This window comes from Apostichopus japonicus, chromosome 2, assembly GCF_037975245.1.
Source record: "Apostichopus japonicus isolate 1M-3 chromosome 2, ASM3797524v1, whole genome shotgun sequence".
NCBI classification, from domain to species: Eukaryota; Metazoa; Echinodermata; class Holothuroidea; order Aspidochirotida; family Stichopodidae; genus Apostichopus; species Apostichopus japonicus.
The window spans coordinates 20601229-20624863 of NC_092562.1; the positions used below are offsets into that span (position 1 = coordinate 20601229).

Sequence of the window (23635 nt, forward strand, 5' to 3'; positions counted from 1 at the left end):
GGTTTATTAAAATGTTATCTTCTGACCTGGTTTCTACTCTTCAGATATATAGACAAGATAGATCAACAAAATAACGTTAATATAGGTAAGGAGAGCAATTGTTTTTTTTTTATTCGTGAAACCGACACACCGACACGTTTCTGTCTAGTTTGGTTTCAAAGAAACATGGAAATGATTTTTTTTTGGTGGGTGGGTGGGTGGGTCTGGGAGGGGGGTGGGGAAGGGTATATCGCCATGTTCTAAAACCATATCTCCGTGTAGTCGTGGGGTTGTTCTTTAAGTCATGTAACTGATGTATACGTGGATGTTACTTCAGTCATGTAAACATGGACTTTGCTGATGCATGCTGCTGCTACAAAATGATATGTACATAATGTTCATTCATGATGGATCAGTTTGATAAAAATTGATAAACAACACTGTTTCTCAATTGTACTTTTGGTGAGCATGCACCGTCGAAATCAATTGCTGCCGAAGTATGATGATATTCGGATAGATATGTACATATACATATGTGAATTGCCATGTGCTATGTGGTAGTGTGTGTGACAATATAAATAATCAGTAACACATCTAAGTTATATACCAGCAACGTGTCATTGTTTACACCAGAAACATATATTTACATTACGGACATATACATTTACGCCTCTTTACCTCTTCAAGAGTGACTGACTAATCTGAAATTCCTAAGCTGCCCGCATACCTTCGAAAATATTAAATGTATTCCGGGGATTGTGATGTTGATAACGGAGAGACTATATATGAGAGAGGGGTAATATGACCTTCAAAAGAATACAAGCTATCCTATTTTTGTTTTCATTTGACGTACCCGGAGTATATTTGACCCACCCCAACCATCTTCCTATCCCAACCCCAACCCATACCCCTTCCCTGCTCACTCTCCTCCTTCCCACTCTCGCCCCCCCCCTCCCCCTCAATCCTTCATCATAATTTGTCCCAAAGATCATTCCAACCTCTATAATTCCTTTTTTTATTCCAAGATTATTCAATAAAAGTAATATTTCGGCTATAGTTTTACCGCGAGTCCCCTTGAAGAAAATATCCTCTTGCATAATCAATCAATGATTACCCATTGAGTCAATACAAACTATTTTAGTTGGGACAAGGTGTGAGTTTAAACTTCAATCCGATTAAAACAGCCATACAGTTATATCAGCCAAATCTGGCATACATTGTCGCCACTGGTGACTAATAATCAAGTTAGTTCAAAAGCCAATCCATTCAGTATTGAACACCATTGTCAGCCGTGTTATACACATGTAGTACATGTCACTTGATTAGTACACATCAAGAATGTGTAGGACAAATAACAACAGTTTATGCACGTTAGGTTAGGAAGGTTCGCTGTTGCTTAATTATTAGAGTACAGTTCTGTTAAAGTTTAATGTGTGTTCGTCTATTGCAGTCATGATGTTATCACGGCTATCATTCTTTCCCTTATTTTGCGGTTTGTTCGTGGTAACCCATTCATGGACGATTCGAGAGCTTGGATATGTTGCAATCCCTAATCCTGCCTTTACCTCAGTTCAGGTTCACCCAGGAACAGGTCGCTATGACGTCACATGTACGACGTTTAGTTCCTCTCCACTTGTTGCCGATCGGGTTATGGTAATTCGTGACGTAGGAGGTCAGATCGCTCAGAATGGAGCCTCCAATCTTGAGGTCGAGGTACTCAGTGGGGGACACAAATGGCCCAACGAATTGGATAAAGTTCCAGGTGAGTCATATCGTATAAAACAAACGTGCAGCAGCCTGACGCGGATCCATGGCACGGATTTTACACACCATTTTTCAAACCCCACCCCTACCCCGGCCATCCCCCACCAACACGCAAATACAACTGTACTTATTATCACAATCTTGTTTGTAGACCTCATTACTAGATCTAATTTATATCCATGTGCATTAGAATTGCACCATTTCACGACCACTTTCTTTCTCTGTGGAGGATCCCGAGACTCTCCTACATGGAATGCGACTTCAAAGACTCCACGGACACCCCACCCCCCCCCCCTCTTTTTAGTCATGAAACCGCCCTGAATGTTGTTTCAACACTTCATTAAAACAGTAGCAAAGTATAACTATTTTAATCTGCCCCTCGTCCCCCCCCCCCCCCCGCTCTCCATCGTCAGTCTGGATTTATTTTTATACTCAAGAAGAATTTATTTTTACAACCTTGCAATCTGATTTCAACCCCCCCCCCCTTCCCCCAAACACACACACATACACTCATCCCTACATTCGCAGTCGTATTCATCCACCCCACAGCTACTGTACACCCAATCATTCTTAAATTTAATTATCCTGCTATACAGAACGTCATAAAAAAGGCTTAAGCCCCTATCTCAATCAGTTGGGGGAAATTTTGGAAACATCCCCACCACCACCCCTCCCCCTACTCACACACCAACATTTGAAATTCTGTGCTCGTCACTGCCAAACAAAATTCCTTCCAAAACCATTTCGCAATTTCAAGCATTACTTTTCAAGGCCATCTGTAGTTACAATAAAGCATAGAAAAGCACCTTCAATTTCTATGCAATAAAGTAATCTTCCTCTATACTGATCGAATTTGTATATTTTCTCTCAGACTCTACACTGCAGCTATCAATGACAGTTGAGCATTAACCTTCATTGCCATATGTTTTTCATTGGATTTTGGCCCTTGTAGTGCATATATAAAAGTATGGGAGATTCACATGCACCTTCAGAAATGTACTTCGGAGGTTCTCTAGTTTTTTCTTACATAACGTGCACGTTAAAGTCACATGTGCCCATTACAGAATTGAGATATCAAATTTGAATAATATATAACTATATGCTGACAATGCATATCTTATACAGTCTTGTGTGTCATGTGAAGATTGCAAATAAGGTTCAACTCTCACAATAACCTTTTTGACCACCGTCACAGCTCATCGGCTCCATGCATGGATGATTAAACATCAACAAGTATAGAGGTTGGTTTAAATTAAAATAAAATAGTTCAAAATAATATACAAATGTAACAATCCTCACCCACCCTTTCCCGAAATGCGTTACGTGACAGCCTTTATATAGTTTTTAGGCTTGGTTACTTCATCCGTCATAATTGGAATACCATTTTGCCTTTGTGTTCGGCTTGACATACGGATAAACGTTTCATTTTCGTATTTGCTTTAGAGCTTACATAAATCTCTCAAAGTGAACTTCAGAGTTTAATTTCGTAACTCGTACAAATAACGTGTGTGAGCCGAGTAACCTCATAGACACCGAGTCAGCAGTATATACCTGTCATATACAAAGTCTCCTTCTCATCGTTGTAACGAGGAAACAGGCCAAGGGGGAAGTTAGTCTGTGGGCTTCAACTCCGCGGCCCGGGCCCAATCAGTGGGTCCGAGGAAGTATGTAATAAAGAATCATTTTCGTAATTTATTTTAGGAAATTTGATGACTTCAGCATATGGCGGTCATGTATTACAATTGTCCCATAGGCAAAACTCGAATGAACAATATCCAAAGCCGTCGACACGAGGCCTACCCCTTTTACAGTCAGAGATCGAGTCCACACGTTTTCAGTCCGAATCCCAAGTTTTCAGTCAGAATCCTAAAAGACATACATGACACGTGTTTCGATTGACTGTGGTGGGATGGGATGGGATGGGATGGGGTGGAGGTAGTAGGATATAGGATAGGGCACCACTATCTATACCTCCGAATGCCGTCAAAAGCAAGTTTACGGTTTCAACTGATATTGACGACAGCGCTAATAGAATAGGGTCAAGAAAATGGCGTAGTGGCTTAAGAGGTCCCAGGGCAAGGCCCACCAATACCGGAAGTCTTTTTTATTGGGGCTACCCGCTATCCATACACATATTCGCTTCACGTTTTGATTTTTACTTTTACATACCCTTTCTTTTATAACATACTCGTGTGTTATATATCATAATTTCCAACGTAATCGGTAATAATGACATAAGTCTCTGTTATTTCATTTTTGGTGATCATTTTGGCGTCAGTTCGAACTTTTCTGATCTGTTCTCGTTCAGTTTCCTCCTAAAATGTGTATGTTTGTCGCGATGTCTTTTGCGGACCTAACAGTAATCAAGTCTCTAAGTTAAATACTCTCATAAACAATGGGTAATTATGTTATGATTAGTTATGTTATACAGAATGTCATTGAACAGGAAATCATTTGTCAGCCATTGGTTAACATTTGATACATTTGCATCGTTTAAATATTTGTAAACCCTATCATTCTGACTTTGCAAGCTATTCTGTTAATCGACAAACTCGTTTGCTATAATACTTGCAAAAACAACAAAAAATCGATAATTTAAACACGTGGGAATTTAAATGTATGGACTAGGTAATAGGATATTTATTTATACAACGCGAAAAGACAGTGACCCCATTTACAAACCGATGAGTATATAATCAACACATTGGCGTCGTTTATCTAAAGTAAAGAAACGCTACAAGAATTGTAGGTCGATACATCTCTGAGGTTATACATGATCGTGAAATAGTCGGAGAAACACATCTCCCTCCCCTACCCCCCACCCACCCTTATTATCCTCAGCAGTCTCCGTTATTTTATCACTGCTGGATATTCGCAAATATATATCTTCCATACGTGGACGTCGAGACCCAAGTCGGGCCCCAGGGCACAAACGTGTCACCAGGTTTCCTTTTCCTGAAGTACAATATGGAAATGAAACCCACTTTCCCACCACCCCCTCCGAGTCTGTACCCACCGTCTTCTGGTCCCTGGTCTTTCGTCAGGCTTTTCCATAGGGATGTAAATTTATCGTCTTCTTTCTCAGTACTCTGGAGCAACAAGAGAGAGAGAGATAACGAGAGAAAAAAACGAAATTCAGAAAATCCTTGTCCTATTTTTTCTCTTTAAACATAATAAACTATACTTAAACTGATTCTGTGCGTTTCGAAAAGGAAATACGTAAAACTGTTCATTTTCCAAAAATGGAACTTCGTTGAAGCTGCTCATATGACAAACCAAGCAAAATGAGACGGTTTAACCAAGCTTATTTTGCCAAAAGTGTTTCATTAATGAGGAAAAATGTATCAGCTGAAGACATATTTCATTATTGTATTTTGTTACGCCATGTTTCTTGATTTAAATAAGCCAATGAGAGAATACATTGTCATGCATATTCAGTACCAACGAAGCTCTCCTTGCTCGAAGAACAACTGATCGTCGATGCGATTAGCAGACTAGTGACAACAGTAATAAGTGTGCAAAACCTAGCCTATGCATGGTCACATATAATACAACACTTGGTATCACAGACATTCAATCATTTTCACAATCTCTCTCTGACTACGCCTTAATAGCGTAACTTTATCAGAGCTAGGTCTCTGACTAAGCTATTAATATTATACTCAGACCTAAGCTACTACCTCTAGTACTAGTACGCCGACGAACAGTAACAGTTCGCTCAAGTTATAACTGACGTTCGATGAAGCTATTCGAAGGAACACTGACTTGTCATCTTAAGTGTATATTCAATTCAGCCATTAACCTCGCCTCCAAAGTCCTATATGATATGAAAATAATTGTCCGGTGACAAAACCTAACGCAGAGGAAGAATTACGTCGAGGAGAAAAAAACAGCCGACATTTATGATCTAACATTAGAGTGTACGATAAATACAGTATGAATACCTTACCAGTAAGGAGTACTGCTGATGGAGATAAATATTATTATAAATAAATACAGGACATGAGGCAGTTATGTTTACGACCACGAAATGTGGTAGAAACCCACCCGCAATGGATTATGAATTGTCATCATCATGTCGGGTGGCTTCCAATTCCACATTTTAACTCAAATTTGAAATCCAGAACTGACATATGAATATCATGCATGTGTTACACATGTGGTGACACCGTCGCTGTTTACTTTTGCATATTCATTACTAAACTCACATCTAGGCGTGGTCTAGCTCTTATAATGAGTATCGTTTTTTATTTTCAAAGATGCTGTAAAAATTTGACCGTTTTTACGCCGTTTCCGTTAGTTTTAACAACTATCACTCTCATTTTCAGTCATTAAATGGCATGTTTCATTAATGAACAACACCGGTAGTACATCGAAACATAAAGAAAAACAAAACATCTAACATTATCTTATGTCGTTTTTCCTTTTTCGGTACGCACTAGTTTCCTTCGTTGATGTTGATAGACTATTTTTTGGTCCTGCTTAATGTTAAAATCTAATATCAATGGAGTTCATTAGCTTGAATAGCAAAGGTTCATTATCAAATAGTGAAGAAATAGTTCAAGATTTTTAAATTTCCATGTTGTTTATTCTGTGGTTAATGCAACTCTGAAAAGTGTCTTGACATCAAACTGTTCAGGATTGAATCAATTTCCTTTATGACCTTCTCTTGAACTTTCATTTTTGTTGATAACTTTAGGCAAGTACCTAAATTTGATCAATTGTAATCATATTTTCAGAAATAGATTTGGGAAAATTGCCAACCAAATTCAAAGAGATACTTTAAAGAGGGAAACTGAAGAATTCAAAAAGAGGGCGCTTGCACACCCGGTCCGACCTATACAACTCTCGACCCCAATGCTCAAAACAATTATTTTCATTGTAGCATTTAATTGTTTAATGCAAGACACATTTATAAATAATTTGGAGAGTCAGAACGTCCAGGAACGAGGTTATGTATGGAAAGGTTAAGCAATTTAGACGTGCTAACATATGGGGTTAATACTTGATGACCCAATGGGGCAGTAGACAATACAGTGCTGTGGTATTTGTTTGTACAGTGTGCAACGCCTGATCATGAACTTTGACCTCATGCATGTATGTTATCGTTATACGTGGTCAGAGAACCACCCAGCCATCCCACCTTTCCCCAACTTTCTCCCTCTCTCCCTCCACCCTCCCTTCCCCCCCCCCCCCCAACTCTTACCATCGCCCTGGAAGGCCTTTGGTGCCCGGATATTCGTGAATGTGATTATCTAAGTTTCATCGATCTTCCGAGAGCATTCTTCCATATGATTGTCGGGTGAGATGAGAGGTATGACAGGGGGTGGGGTGGCGGTTGGGTGGTGGTGGGGGGGGGGAGTGGTGTATGTTGGACCCAGCCGACCTTGCATTAGAGGAGATCTGATATGACTATACTTATGACCTAACATTATTTGAAGATTTTAACCATAATTCGTCTGAGGTTAAATTTAATTAATCACTTCACTTCAAAAGAAAAAACAAATGCTTACTGTTCACTAGAGCACAGTGTACCATATCGGTTAACCGCGTATCCGTACCTAAATACGTGTATTTGAAGTGTCATCATTGTAATGAAGAACATTAGGCCATGGATAGATATTCTTGTTGTTCTCATCTGCGGTTAACAAAATTTGAACAAAAGGTTTTTCATCATAAAACATATATATTTATACATAAAAATATGAAGATGCCAAAGACCGCAAAAAGCTACCACAAGAATTTTTGTGCAACAAAACCATTTTTTCTCTCTCCCGATTTGAGAAATAAGATCTTTGAAGGTGATGAAATCATTTTGGTGTTTGTGGAAAATGTTCGTATATCAGGAATTTAAGGCATTTTTTAACTTTCACTCACGCAGGAATAATGTTCTTCATTTTTTTCTATTTATTATACATCTTCTTTAATTTGCAGATGACGTCTTTGGCCGAAATGATCTGTGGTGGCTAGGAACCGGATTTCTAGTCCCAACCAAAACAGACGGTATTATAGCTCTTATCGACGCTGATGAGGACACGCAAGGTATTAAACTTACTCAAGACGGTTCCTTGTCTTTTTAAAGTTGGCGATTCATGGCTGATGATGAGACACTAAGACTGACACTTACGTGAATGACAACATTATCATAAGTTAAACACATTGTAACTCTTACTTCCGACCCTTTGTTAATGAGTAATATTTCAGTTAAATAGCTAATGTTTCATGTATCATAGGCAACATCTGACATACATATCATTAATAGGAAGTAAGATATTAAATTCAGGTTATGTATTTGAAGTATTAGTCTGGTTCTAGGCCGAAACCTTACACCGGAGGCTCATCAATGTAAGTGACTGGAGAACCTAGTTTAGCACTCACTTCAAATATGAAGAAGGAGAAAACTAAAGTCAGAAAATCATCTTTACCTTATGAGGTATATATACGAGAATTAGTTTACCTAAGAAATTGAGCAGATTAGTTTGTTTGGGGACTAGGGGGGGGGGGGGTATCCTTTCTGAAAGGCATAAGTCGACACCAAGACTTCATACCTCCAATGAATGAAACTAATTTCAGCAGTTTTGGTACCTGGATCCTTTTTTTGTCTCTTATGCACACTTAAGATGGGCCCTACTGGATTTGTTGCTCATTTGAGTGTGTCTAATTCATAGAAGCAATATAAAAATTACTCTTAGAAAGAGTAGCAACATTTTGGGCTCAGACGATAATATGTTTACAATAGGGCCTAGATAATATTTATAAGATAATACAGAACATTCACCGGAAATGACTACTTGTCTAAAATGATCTCTCCCGCCTTTTCTCTCTATCTCTGTATTTACTTCTCTCTGTATTATTTACTTTAAGTTATTTCATTAACGTATGCAATATTTTTTGCATAATATACTTACTTTGTTGTCTTATTCATTTGTTTCATATAAACAGACGGACCAGCTCCAACCTATGACATCACAAGTTCTCCTTTGATTACGCAAGAATGGTTCTACCATCACGTCAGTTTCGTCGACGCCGACGGGGACGGAAGAAAGGACGCCCTCTCTGCTCGAGCATACGTGCCTTTAGGTATATATACAACATATCACACGCTAATACCTTGTACCCAATAAAATATGCTTTTAACCGATTTAAGGCAGCTTTCTGAGTTGTATCACACGTTTCACTGTCCTTCGAAGTTAGTTCCCCTCCATTCCTCGGAGTCAGTCCTCTTTCGCCACCCCTGGAGGATGGACCACACAACCCCCCCCCCTATTACATGGGGAGCTCCTGATATGAATCTGCGGGACAGAACTAGATTATATCATTTAGTAAATCACTTACATTGTTGCTGTCATTGTGGTTCACCTTGACGTGACTGTCTTATGTGGTCGACCACGAGGTTAACATGAGGTATGCTGAGATTCCAGAGCAAAGAGATAGATTCTCTAGGCTGTGCTGTGCGAGAATACCCACTGGGATAAATGTGTTTCATTTTATAATCTAATTAATAGTGAATGTTCCTCCATTGTTAGTAAAGGAAAGGAGACATTGACTGATCCCAAAATATACAAAATATATGCTATAATGTACACTTAATTGATTTACAGCCAATTTCAATCTGTATCAGGTATAGGAAACCGTGTGAATGACACAAATGCCCTCATATATATATATATATATATATATATATATATATATATATATATATATATATATATATATATATATATATATATATATATATATATATATATATATATATATATATATATATATATATATATATATATATATATATACATATATATATACATATATATATATATATATATATATATATATATATATATATATATATATATATGTGTATATATATATATATATATATATATATATATATATATATATATATATATATATATATGTGTATATATATATATATATATATATATATATATGTATATATATATCAGTGGCGGAGAAACAAGGGGGTTGGGGGGGTTTAGCCCCCCCACTTTTTGAAGAGGGGGGTTGGCCCACACAATCAACCCCCCCCTAGTTTTTGCCAGTAATGTTCTGTTATAGCCTATGTTATGTGCTCCAAATGGCATAATAAATCAAATTATTAAATTTGAAATTGTTAAAGTCATTTCAACCTTTTACCTGGTAGGCTACATCAACAATTAACGACAGAAAACCGAGTTAGAATTGACCCACACATTATTTCTAGCCCCTTTCCCCCACCTTGCGCATTGGAACTTGTAGCTCATAGCGCTAACTTCACCCCACAACAGACATACACAAAATAACGTTTTGCTGTTGAATAGCTTTGGAACTGTATACTGTACACTTGCCAACTTCAACGAGGTGAAGAAAGGAAAAGAAAAAGAAGAAAGAGAGAAAAGGAGAAAAGGATGGAGTAGAAAATACGGCAAGAAAACGGGAAGAGAAAGAGGAACAGTGACAAAATTATTCGAATTTGTAAAGCAAACAGCAGATATCACATCATATCAGTGAGCATGAAAATGGCGTTCCACGATCAACAGCCTCCAAACCATGGGCGCAGATCCCGGTGAGGACAGCGGGACGCGTCCCCACCAACTTTTTCAGTAGTGGGGACATGATATACCGTGTCCCCACAAATTTGTCTTGACCAATAGCTGCATTTCAAGTTCCCCTATATTGAACTTTGGCGCAGTTTGATCCAGCATTGTGCAAATGACATGCAGCAGTTCTCATTTTATTGTATTTTATCCAGTTGTTAAATATAGGACGGAAATCGCATTAGCGGCAGTCTATATTTGTTTTCTGGGAGAGGACACCAGACCCATCGTATATACAAAAGTCTACTTGGATTATTTGTCCCCTGATTTTCTTTCTGCAGACGCCCATGTATTTCTCCAAACTAAATTTCTAAGCCATGAGATCTAAAACTTAAGGAGGTTTAGGAGCATCGTTAGGTCTGGGAAGTGTTACTTCCGGCGATCTGGGAGGTATATTTGCCCCAAAAAAGCGTACGCTACGCGCGAACCCATGGTCGCGCTCCGCTTAGATAGTGTCATAGAACAGACACGCGTCCCCACCATTATCCAAGACTGATCTACGCCAATGCTCAAAACTGTCGATGTGTGTAGTGTTCGGTTTCAGAAATATCTGGTATATTTTTATTTCCTTCAACGAAATTTTTTAGTAACCGTCTGAATTTTCGAAAATTCCCTAACCAACATTCTTCATCATACTTCATCATACTCGTGCAATTTTGACCCGTCTGTTAGGGTTTGAAGGAGGTTTTTCTATATCGGTTGTCCATAGATGATATTTTGTGCAACATTATGGGTATGTTTTGAAGTGAATTTATTCACGAGAATTGTGAATTTTCAAATTCTGAACAGTGGGGCTGACGGATATTGTGGGCCGCGATGAAGAATCACCTACAAAAGCAATGATCCACAGGATATGTGATGAAGTCGAACATGATGTGTGACTGGTGACAATCTTCAAAAAGGTTATAGATGAGAGAAAAAGTATTTGGAAAAAACTTGGTTCTCAGGCAAAAGTGTACATATGGTTGGTCAGTTTCAAGCCCGAGAAGTGCCATTTCCGGTGATCTGGGGGTACCAAAACCAGAAATTTGCTTGTACGCTGCGCGCCAACCAATAGTGGCGCTCCGCTTAGATAGTAATACGCGCCCCCCGGGTTAAAAAATCCTGCATACGCCCTGGTTAAATGCAGCTTTTCAAGGCCTGGGCAGTGCCATTTACTGCAATCTGGGAGGCAATATTTGCCAAAAAATTCTTGTGCACTTCGCGCCAACTTATGGTGGCGTTCCACTTAGATAGTGAGCCAGCAGTTATGACTTTTTATTTCATCAATGGCATGCAACCCCCCCCCCCCCCACTTCTGACAAGAAATCTCCGCCACTGATAGGGGTCTGGGCAGTGCCATTTACTGCAATCTGGGAGGCAATATTTGCCAAAAAATTCTTGTGCACTTCGCGCCAACTTATGGTGGCGTTCCACTTAGATAGTGAGCCAGCAGTTATGACTTTTTATTTCATCAATGGCATGCAACCCCCCCACTTCTGACAAGAAATCTCCGCCACTGATATATATATATATATATATATATATATCTATATATATATATATATATATATATATATATATATATATATATATATATATATATATATATATATATATATATATATATATATATATATATATATATATATTTCATTAACATAAAGTCTGTTCAAAGTATCTCTTTCGAAATCCGGCTTTAGGAATCACAAATGACTTCGAGTTGGTTATAATCAAGTTTGATCTCTAGAGTAAGGCAAATATGTCACCAAAACAGACCTAGTATTGTTCGATACAGGTGACAAACGCCTGCAGTGGAATTACGACCTTCCTTACCGGTTTCGAACCTCTGGACATACAATCAGCGTCCATAGCCTTTAGTGGTTAGGGTGTCCGCATATAAAGCGGGAGGCCCGGGTTCGAATCCCGGTGGAGGCTGGAAGTTTTTTCACTGTTCTAGATTTTCTTACTCATTACGTTTTCAATTCTATATATATATATAGAATTGAAATGATATATATATATATATATATATATATATATATATATGTATATATATATATATATATATATATATATATATATATATATATATATATATATATCATGTCTTCACAGTTTTTCTACTGATACAGATTGGCTGTATTTCATCCTGTGTTAAATATACGTAGTGTTCTATTGTTTCATGTGAAGTTTATTACAAGCCTCACAGTTCTTGTCCGATCTTTGGTACACACAAGTACGCAAGTACTATGTTTGCGGGTGACCTTATTTTTCCTCAAAAAGGTCAAGTATGGAATAACCATCACATTTTGAAAACGCTTAATGCAAAAGTGCGGCTTTAAAGTGCACTCAATAATGGGAAAATGTTATCTGTTGCGTAACGTAGATCTCATTTGTATCATGTTTAAAAGTGGAAATGACCATGACATGTACAAATAATCATTCATTGTACTTGATGCGTGTTCTGATGGCATCAGTTCTTAAAGTTCATTCGAAATTATCTTTCTTGTTCTGAAACTAATTCAACCAGAATGGTATACGGTGCACCGCATTATACAACCCTAGCATATTACACGGTATTATGTCTCTAACTAGATGACCGTTAAATTAATAACCTTGTTCAGTTTCCTTTACTAGACAATAATGACTTCTCGCTCAATTTTTCGCTCAAAGTTATTGAACTTACTCTGTAAAAGTACATCGGTTTACACGGATGAATTAAAGTATCTTTCTTCTCACCCAGTGGCGTAGCCAAGGGGCGTGGGGGCGACAGCCCCCCCCCCCATGAAAGCTTGTCGCCCCCCAGTCGCCCCCACTGGGATTTTGGGTGTCGATAAAAACATGTGCGAAAATATATCATTGGTCTGAATGGTCTCAAATCTCCATGATGACCACTCATGAACGACCCTTCGACCGCGGACCGGCAGTAGGCTATAGTTGCTGAAAAACCGGACGTGACAGTGCATAGGCCGGGTTTTCACTTCTGGGACGTACCCTGATGCCCTTAAAACCGCCAAATTTTCAAGAAAGGAGACAATACTATCGCTGAGAATCAGTCTATCACCCTAATAATGTTTCAGAGGGATGTTGAGGAAACTTTAGAGCAGCTTACAAGCATGGGCGTCAATCCTGGGGGGGGGGGGGGCGGTGGGACACGTCCCCCACATTTCGATGGGCACATTTCGATGGGTGGGGGACACACTATCAAATGTCCCCCCCCCCCACACACACACATACACGTTTTAGTGTCGTGGCTCTATTTGGTTAGGGCTTACACATCTCAGGCTTCATATCATCGAATATTAGAAGTTCAGTTCTATAATAAGTGACCGAGAGTTTTCACATCGGTATGACCTGCAACTTTGTCTGTGTGTCGCGACGAGCGAAATTTGTGATTGAAACCACAAGCTGTGTGCGGATAATGGTGCGGCCGGAGCCTACAGCTAGTTCAAGAAGTCATGGCACTTCATAGCTAGAGCCAAAGCCTGTACATATTTGTTGTTTAGTTGTATGGTGTTTCAAAGACGGTGCCCGTTCCCTAATATTGGGTAAATAGGGAGCATATTCCGTAAAAATTAAGGCCGCATGAACTTTATTGCAGATTTCCTGAGTGACGAATTTGTAATTTTCTCCCGAAATCACGCAACTAAATGGCTGCTATCAAGCCTGGCAAGTGCCATCTCCAGCGATCTGGCAGATATTGAAATCTGAAATTTTCTTGCTACGCTGCGCGCCAACCGATGGTAGCGCTCCGCTTAGATAGTACTTACGGCCGGAATACTCGAATCGATTACGTCCCCCAAGTTTCAAATCGGATTGACGCCCCTGCTTACAAGGCCTGGGAAGTGTCATTTCCGACGATCTAGGAGGCCTTTTTAGCTAAAAATTTTGGGTACGCTGCGCGCCAACCGATGGTGGCGCTCCGCTTAGATAGTAACAAGACGCCCTCCCAGGAAATGGTCAATCCCCCCAGCGCCCCCACTGAAAAATTCCTGGCTACGCCACTGTTAATCTCACACGAACGGTGTAAATCCTGATATATTTAACCCTATGATCTCAATTATCCTGCATTCATTATAAGGTTCGTCTATTGAAATATATGTACAAAAATGATCGGGATTATACATGGACCAGAGTCCAAAACCTGATTCGGCTTCAGTTTCGGGTAGGACTCGGAATGTAGGACCGAGTCAAAGACCATCCCGGTAAAGTTTCATAGCCACCATTTATGTCTGTGTGTGTGTGTGTACTTCGGGGGCTTCTCTGAATACAAATGCAAAGCGGCTAGGACAGAGTTTAAATGTTTACCACACCGTACCTACATACCTGGTTAACTCATAAACCTGTCAAACTAATCACAAAACCCGATTTTCACGAGGTCTATAACTTCCAAGAACAAAGTTAATATGAACCAAAAATGTGTGTACTATAAATAACGGGAAACGTACATTGTACTTTTTGGTCCTTTCATCAAAGGTTATACGATAATACTTCAAAATGAACATGTCATAGATTATATAGTATTCTGCAGGGCTATGTATGTATATATATATGTATATATATATATATATATATATATATTATATATCTATATATATATCTATATATATTGTTAATTGTACTTCAAGTAACAGACTGGCATTGACTGGCATTGAGTATATAATAATTGCTAAATGAAGTCAGTGTTCCTTTGTCCTTGATGATCGATAATTGATAGCATTGCATATGATAATGTAAGAGAAAAAATCACGGAGCCATCGCACGATGGTACAGCTGCAATTAAGGGAAAAAACCTTGGTTAGCTTGACCACCTCGCGGGCATTATTACAACGTTTCCATATAACCAGACAGTGGGTTCTGAAATGTTTTGATAAAAATGGAATAATTTCTCTTTCCGATCATAAGGAAAAAAAAAAATTTAATTTTTTTTTTAGTAACAGTTGACCTTTGACACACTGTCGGAGTACTATTTGATAATAGAATAAAATGACGATACTGTATGCATGAGTTTTCATCATAGTAAAGTTTTCTTTACAAATAATGAAGAACTGTATATTGCTGAATGTACTTATGCATTTGATTCATGGGCACAGATCCTGGTGGGGACAGCGGGACGCGTCCCCACCAACTTTTTCAGTGGTGGGGACATGATATACCGTGTCCCCACCAATGGTATATTTGCCAAAAAAATTATTGTACGCTACGCGCGAACCCACGGTCGCGCTCCGCTTAGATGGTATCAGAGAACAGACACGCGTCTCCGCCATTATCTAAGACTGATCTGCGCCCATGATTTGATTAATACTTAATATGTAATTATTGTATAATAATTGTGTAAATAAGTCATTAACTGCATGGCCGATATATTCTGTCGTAGAATCGATTAGAATCAGTATAAATAACCCGGCATTAATTATTAATGTTCATTTAGTGCACAAACTGAAAGAGGAGAGCACCTCAGTTTGATCAATTGCAGTCATGTATTTTTAATAATATACTCGATCGGTGACGTGTGAAAAAAAAATCAAACTTTGTTATTAGAACAACGTCGCGTTTAGATATAGTATATAACTAAATTATGTCTAAATATTCCTCAAAATGCACCATTTGACATTTAGACTTAAATAATCTTTTTTTTCGGAGTGGTGGGGAGGGGGGGGGGGAGCAGACTTGAAATTGGAAACGTACCGGTACTCAAGACTTGGACTTGGACTCAGACTTGGACTCGAATTAGTATGGATCCGGATTAGTATGGAATCTGATTAGTATGGAATCGGATATGGACTCGAATTAGTATGGACTCGGATTAGTATGGTCTCGGGTTTGGACTCGGATTAACATGGACTCGGATTAGCATGGACTCGGATTAGTATGGACTCTGATTAGTATGAACTCGGGTATGGACTCGGATTAGCATGGACTCGGATTAGTATAGCTCGGATTAGTATGGACTCGGTTATGGACTTGTACTTGGATTCGGACTTGGACTTTAAATTAGACTCGGAGTTGGACTTGGACACCGACTCGGGCGCGATCTCGGACTTAGACTTGGAGTCGAACTTGGACTCAAAAACGAGGTAAGTCCAAATCTTGCGATAGGTTCATCAGCTATCTTTTATAAAAAGTCGGGCTTTAATGTCTTTTTTTTTAAATAGCCCTATTCACTCATTGAAAATAAACCCTGCTTCTGAACATACAATTCCGACCCTCCCGGAATAAATTTAAACACCCCCATGTAGCCTGCACTGCTCTATACCCATTCTAACACATTACAGATGGAGGCCCAATAGCTGCCCAAATGGTCTGGCATAAACACCCAGAGAGTGGAGATCCACTGACGTCAACTTGGGAAGAGTTTCCACTATTTGATGGTCCTGATGCTGGATTTTGCTACTACGAAATACCTCTCCAAAATGGTTTGACCCGTTACGTCATATTTAGTACTCAATACTTCTTGGAGAAGCTAGTGATGTCCTGGTACGATGGTGAGTTGCAAAACTTATAACTACAGTTACGCCATGGTTATATTGATGGGGTTTTACCCTAGTATTATTTATAGTTGACCCAGTTGTTCTCGAAGTACCCCACCATTCAGCCAACCAAGGCGTTATACTCCATGTATAGAGCCGATATTACTGCGTCCGAATGTTCTCGCCGGGGAAAAGTGCCAATAAGCAAAACAGGAGGACACTTTTTTTAAGTATATGTTAGCAAATGAGATTTGATTGTTGTGCCTTGCTTATTGCAGATCATAAATGCAAGTATGTGTGTTGGCACAAAATAAAGACACTTACTGAGGCAACTTGAGACCACTTTATAGACCCTTGAAGGTGTAAGGCATATTTTTATTCGTTATATCTTTTATTGGTACCCGTAGGAACATCTCCCGATTTTTACAATTTACAACACAAAGTATTGGATGCTACTCCCGAAGAGCGCTACTTTGATTGTGAGGTAAGAGAATAAAGATAATTGAATTATAGATAGCCACAACATTTTACTGAATGCTAAAATGTGGGCAATCGGCGTGCCATACCCGACGACTGTAACTGCGCCTTTTTATTGTCCCCACGAAATACGTTTCTTCAATAATAAGTAACTGCAGTGAAGTCAAACAACAATTTAAACTGTTTAGCCGTTGTTGGTCGTTTTTGTCTTTCTATCAGCTGTTGGGAAAATAAATAGGTTTATGCTTATGGTCACAAAACATGCTAAATGTTTCGTCTATTTTATCCCTCCTCCGCTTGGACCGTTACCCGCCTCCTTCAGTCCAGCCTCATTTCCCCCCTTCTTCCTCGTCTAATTCCCCACTCCTTCCTCCAAACAGTTACTTTAAGAGGATATATAATACATAAATATGATATTCTCAGCAACAATTTTACCATATCTGATAATTTGCGTTCCTTGCTGGGGTTTTTTAATATTAAATTTACTTTTCTTTGTTCCATATTCGTCTTATCTGTCAGCTGGCCGACATGAACGCAGACGGTGATCTCGAACTGTTAATTACTGCGAACAGGTAAACAAGTAAAACAAAAGAAAATATTTTCTTTCCGTCACCCTTTTTTCATTGTGTGTTTGGGTAAGTTTAAAACAAAGATTATAGTCTAGACATATATATATACACCACTCTTAGTGGGCTCATTTAATAAAACGGCTGAAATACTTAGGTTAGTACACAGACCATTATAGGTGAGTTCATCACATGTATCACAAATATGGAATCCATATGGAATAGTGCAATGTGGCATCCAGTGGCCTCAAATAAAACGCTTACAATGTATTACAATTTGTCAAGGACAAATGATTCTGATATGTTATCCAAATGTGTTCTGTTGTTCGTATATGAAGGTCAAAGAACATGGCTTGGCTAAGTTATTATAATTTATGGTTAAGATTGAACTTTAGGTCAGCACTTAGGAGATCACGTCATCATCAATTTAGTATTAAAGGGGCATTCCAGAGATGAATCATGAATATAAGGTGAATCTCTTGATAAACGGAACAGTTATAGAAATATGAATATCACTCAAATGTTTTTCTTTTCTTGGACTACACTAATTGGTACACATATAAAAATTGCTAGAGATTGACAAGAAAACCCCGAGAAAGCTGGTTTCTCTAAGCAATTTGTTGTCTACGTATACGTCCGACCACATAGATACTACATGAACGAAAATATATACTTACAGTAGAAGGTTTACAGCCGTATTTGAGGCCAAGGCCCCACCTCACTGCACGACTTTACACAAGGGCGTAGGAACCGGGGGGCTGGGGGCGCCAGCCCCCCAGTGAAAAATGTGGAGGGGCGGAAGTATCATTCCGCCCCCCCCCCCCGCTTCGCAAGTCAGAAAACCCCTTTTTCATTTCCAAATGAGAAAAAAAATCTCATTTGGAGCACCAAATTGCATTTAAGGCCAGGTGAAAATACAAAATTAAGTTTACAAAATGGAGTGGGTGTTGAAGTGTGCTATATTGCACCAAATTGCATCTGAGGCCACCTGGAAATGCAAAAAAATCCAAAGGGGAGGGGGACACCCCCTCCCCTTAGACCCCTCCCCCAGACCGGCCATCAGTCTTCAGCCCCCCCCCACTCAAAAGTACCTTCCTACACCACTGACTTTACAACTTAACTCCTGGACATTGGTAACTTGTCACACCCACACGCCAAAGTGTGCACACTTCAAACAATCCCTCCTATATAGGGCAATATACAGTGCACCACACATACGTGTCCCCTGGGGGACTTCCCATAAGGGTGCACTCAACTATATGATACAAGTTACCTCGCAAGTCTCCATATACACCTGGGTATAAAGAGAGGTGATGTAGATAAAGTGCCTTTATGGTCGGGTCAGTACTCGAACCTGCAAACCTTAGATCACAAGTCCACTGCCTTAACCACTTGACCACAACGCTCTCAAAAAAAAAAAAACCTATAGCCACTGGTTTGATCTTTGCGTGTGTACTTTTAGCAAACTTGGAAATGTTAACCACTATATATAGTTCTTCAATTACAAAAAAAAAACCCACTACATTTAGAAAACGTCTATAGTGAACAAAAGTTTTACAAGTTATCAGGGCGTAAATAATTTTTTCAGACGAATGATCATTATAGCCCAATAGGTTCCTAAGAGGAGCGATTGACCCATGCTTCCTGTATTAGGCAGATCATCAGTACGCGTTGGAGTAGCTGCAATATGGTGACGAACAAAAGTGACCAAGCGAACCACATTGCTGCTTCGACAAAATGTTAATGTAACGAATTAATGATAGTCAAATGTACTGCTTGTTGTTTAGTCTCGTGGTGTTAATTGTTGTATATAAAGTTATATATAGCGAAACAGTTTTCAATCAGATTGAAGAAGAAATGAAAATGTTTCATTTTTCAATGCCAATTTTATTGATGGATGCAAACTGAGAAACAAGGGCGTAGGAACCGGGGGGCTGGGGCGCCAGCCCCCCAGTGAAAAATGTGGAGGGGCGGAAGTATCATTCCGTATTATTATTCAAAAGTAACTTCCTACGCCACTGAAAAGAATGTAGCATATATATGAGAATATTTCCCCTCCTCCCCCCTTCCAACATATAGGAAGGGGAAGGCATAGGCTCTGCCAATTTTTCAATATCTTGAACACAGTGTTTAAAAGATATATATATATATATATCCTTAATATCATACTTTTTTTGGCCTTTTTCTTCATACTTTAGTGATACAAACGGTAAACTTCTCATCTACGAACCAATGAGAAACAAGGACTGGCCTGAGGGTGAATGGACAAAACACGTGATTGCCGATGGCTTTAAACCGAATGTTCCCGAAATCACAGAAGGGAACGGATCACCGGGACGAGCTAGGAGCATGTACCCCAAAATCCCTGTCGATCGGTAAGATGTCATTATCTACAATTATTGCTATAATTAAGAATTCAATTCTTACAGTAAAAAAAAGAAATAATCTTAAACGCAATCATCAAATGGGGAATTCCCAGTTTCCGACAGATCTAAGTATTTAAACAGATTTTGAATACTACGTAAAAGTAACCAGTGAATCATTACTTCACCACATTCGTCCCGATTCTTGTATGCAAATTAGGCTAAGTGAATGAAGTTTGCTATGACAGTGATTGTATAGGCATGCATATTATATAGACAAAATATTTATGAATGTTTCTTGTTAAATGGAATTTCTCGACTGTTTACGTCAGAGAGATGTTTCAAAGCTAATTGGGTCCCCACAAACTGACTGCGACACTAGTGCAAAAACGTCATATCTCTGTAGGTTAAAAACTGTTTTAGCTGTTTTTTTGTTTGTTTGGTGTAGCCGGCGTTTAATACGTGTGCAATCTTTACTGTGCAGTATTTATTTGTACATGGATGTCTCTTAGGTAATGTTAAAGTGATATGTTCTAAAGGTCGATTGTGTGTCACGAAACCTCTGAGAAATCCAATGATAGTTATAATGTGCCTCTTCGAATAACAATTCACAAGAGAACATGTCCATGGACCCTGACACAATATCGTTGCTCTGAACGTTGACCCTTTAATAATTTAATACTTGAATTAACAACAGGAAACACAGCATAATGAAGACATAGATATATGGTCACGGAAAGAACGTCCAAGGGTTTGTATCAACACGTCTCGCACCACAATGAATTGTTCCATTGACTTACACACTAAACTCGTCACTTTCAAGACCTGCCAAAGCATAGATAGAAGTTTTCAACTGGTATAATCTACTCACCACATGATAGCTGAGATCTTGGCCTATCATGGCACTTGCAAACTTCAATATTATGACCGTATAGATTTTGAGCAAATTTAGCATATACTGAACCAAAATGCATCTGCTCGCCGGGAGTAATATCAACATTTAACCAAAGCTTTTCTAAAATGGTTTATATCACCTTCATTCCTCCCTATATTCAGGCGCGTAGCCAAGGGGGGCGAAGGGGCCGCCGCCCCCCCCCCCGCCCCCTTGAGCATATTTTTTACATTTTTTTTTAATGTTTTTATGATATCGCTAGTATTTTCAAAAGAGAAAATGCTAAGATGCACTTACAAGGCCTGGGAAGTGCCATTTCCAGCGATCTGGGAGGCATTTTCAGCCAAAATTTTCTTGTACGCTTCGCTCGGCGCTACGCTTATATAGTTTGCAATGCCGAATCTACAGTTTCGCCCCTCCCTTAATTGGCAAATTCCTGGCTACAAGCCTGCCTATATTTTCACACCATCTGTATTTTAAATTATGCTCTTTCATATATAAGCAGAACAAATAATGACGGTAACTGATAACATGCTTAAACAAGCTTTACCTTAGGTAATTTCCCCCATTTTCTCCGACAATGTTTAACCTTTCGAGCGGATGTACACTACTCCAATTGTGATGCGGTACCTACTACAGTCTATAAATACACTTTGCCTGAAGACTATATGAGCGCCCTCATTTTTATTTTCAGGAAGAAACCAATGATATTGATGACTGGTGATGACGACAACAACGCTTATTTATTTGAAGCTGTCAAGGACAACGACCCAGAGGATTGGACGTACACCAAACACGTGATCTTCCAAGCCAATGAGGGAACAGTTGGCGCTATTTCATATGCTGACATAGATGGAGACGGGCTCGCAGAAATATTCATTCCCGCGTATTCCGATGGAAGACTTCATGTGATGACCTTTGAACCCTGAAATTATACATTCTTTTTTAACGATTTATTATTGTTTTATAGTTTGGTTCTCAGAGGAAGGATAAAAACAAATTCGGAAGACAGTACTTTTTTTCGTGATTAGTAAGGATCACATATGGGAACAATATATAACCTTAACTTAAAGAAAACAATGTTTTATGTAATAAAGTATGACCTGTGTATGTATTTTAATGGTTACATAACGCATTGTGGCTAAGATCAAGTGATCACGTGTAAACAGTACACGGTAGATAGCTCGTCAATATTTAATCTGACTATATGTATATTGTCTGTTTCCCTGTCCAAGGGAGTCATGATACTCACTTGACGTAACATCGCCATGATCAGATATTGTTACAGTCTCAAGATAACGGGACTGAGATTGAGAGTGGATTCAGTTGTTTGATTTTCGTGCCCAGGCTATATTTTAAAGTTAAAACTACAGTATGAAAAGTTTCCCCCAAAAATAAATGAGGACATTATTGAAGAACTTAGCATGCATAGACTCCGGATGTGTGAACTAAGTAATTCACTTTGGCTTCGGCTTTGATTACAACAATTATGTATGCTGCCATGTTGGACGAATGTAATTACCGACTTTGCGATCCGCGTTATAGTCATTGCCGACTTTACAATCCTCGGATCCCCTCACAATATTGCAACGTCAGCAAACAACAAAAAGCACTGTTATGTGTATCTCAACAAAGTTTCATCGGTAATTTTTTATGAATTCTCCATGAAAGCAGTGGTCACCCTATTTAGCTAACCTCTAAACACTTGTTAGTTTTCCTGATATCGTGTAACTAAAAACAATAGGTAATATCCAATATCTTGTTTTGCTTTGAATATGCTATTGACATTACGTGATGTTAAAGTATATCACAACGAATGAATATTGAAATGAAAGTGATAGAAATGTTTGAAAAGGAAACAGATAATTCGAAGGTGTCCCCCACCCCCCAGCCCCAAAGGACCTCTCGCGATGTCGATCAGGGGGTAAACTCCTTTAGTAGGCCTATTAGAAGTTGTCACCAAACCAAACTACATCATGCAATTTAGTTATGCAGAAAGAAAGATCAGTCGAATATAATACCCGACCAAGTATATGCACGTTCTTGAAACGGAAGGTTGTTTGCTCTATTTTTGGCATGTTAAGTGACAAGTAAGGGTGTGTTCACAATGATGTCATATAGTCTTAATGTCCAGCGTGTGATTCCCGGTAGGATATATCTGTTTTCGTTTTAAGTCACGTTGCGACTGCATTATATAGCTTTTAGAAGTAACAGCAACTTAAAAACGTGTTTTCTTATATCATCGTTGTCTATACAGTCCCAATCAAGTTTTCCCTTGAACCAGGGAGTTGTTATGGAACAACTCCCTGCTTGAACTAAAAATAACAGTTACACTGTAAATACGTCCCGACTTGTTTGTTTCTGATAATGAGTGCTATTTTTAAGCACGCGTGGTGGTCATTAACTTGCCTGTAACCTGTGCCTAAATTAAGAGTACTCGCTGGGAGTATCATGCAAAGAGGCGGCTGTTGATTTAGAGGTCACAATTTGCAGAGTCAATTTGTATAAGGAGGGATGTTCTGGACTGCGTGATTTTCATTTTATA

The 23635-nt window shown here is 39.0% G+C and overlaps 1 protein-coding gene across 1 annotated transcript; it reads left to right on the forward strand.

Annotated features, from left to right (window-relative positions):
- Nucleotides 1-1206: 1206 nt before the first annotated feature.
- Nucleotides 1207-23635, forward strand: LOC139981623 (uncharacterized). Its single transcript, XM_071994153.1, has 8 exons — nucleotides 1207-1741; nucleotides 7678-7785; nucleotides 8686-8823; nucleotides 16598-16807; nucleotides 17200-17276; nucleotides 17789-17841; nucleotides 20034-20210; nucleotides 21785-23635. Exons 1-8 carry the CDS (start codon nucleotides 1432-1434, stop codon nucleotides 22017-22019), a joined length of 1308 nt encoding a protein of 435 aa, XP_071850254.1. The 5' UTR covers nucleotides 1207-1431; the 3' UTR covers nucleotides 22020-23635.

Coding starts and splice junctions, on each gene's coding strand:
- LOC139981623 (XM_071994153.1), top strand. CDS start 1,432: ATGATGTTATCACGGCTATCATTCTTTCCCTTATTTTGCGGTTTGTTC. Junction 1,742..7,677: donor CGAATTGGATAAAGTTCCAG/GTGAGTCATATC, acceptor TTTAATTTGCAG/ATGACGTCTTTGGCCGAAAT. Junction 8,824..16,597: donor TCGAGCATACGTGCCTTTAG/GTATATATACAA, acceptor AACACATTACAG/ATGGAGGCCCAATAGCTGCC.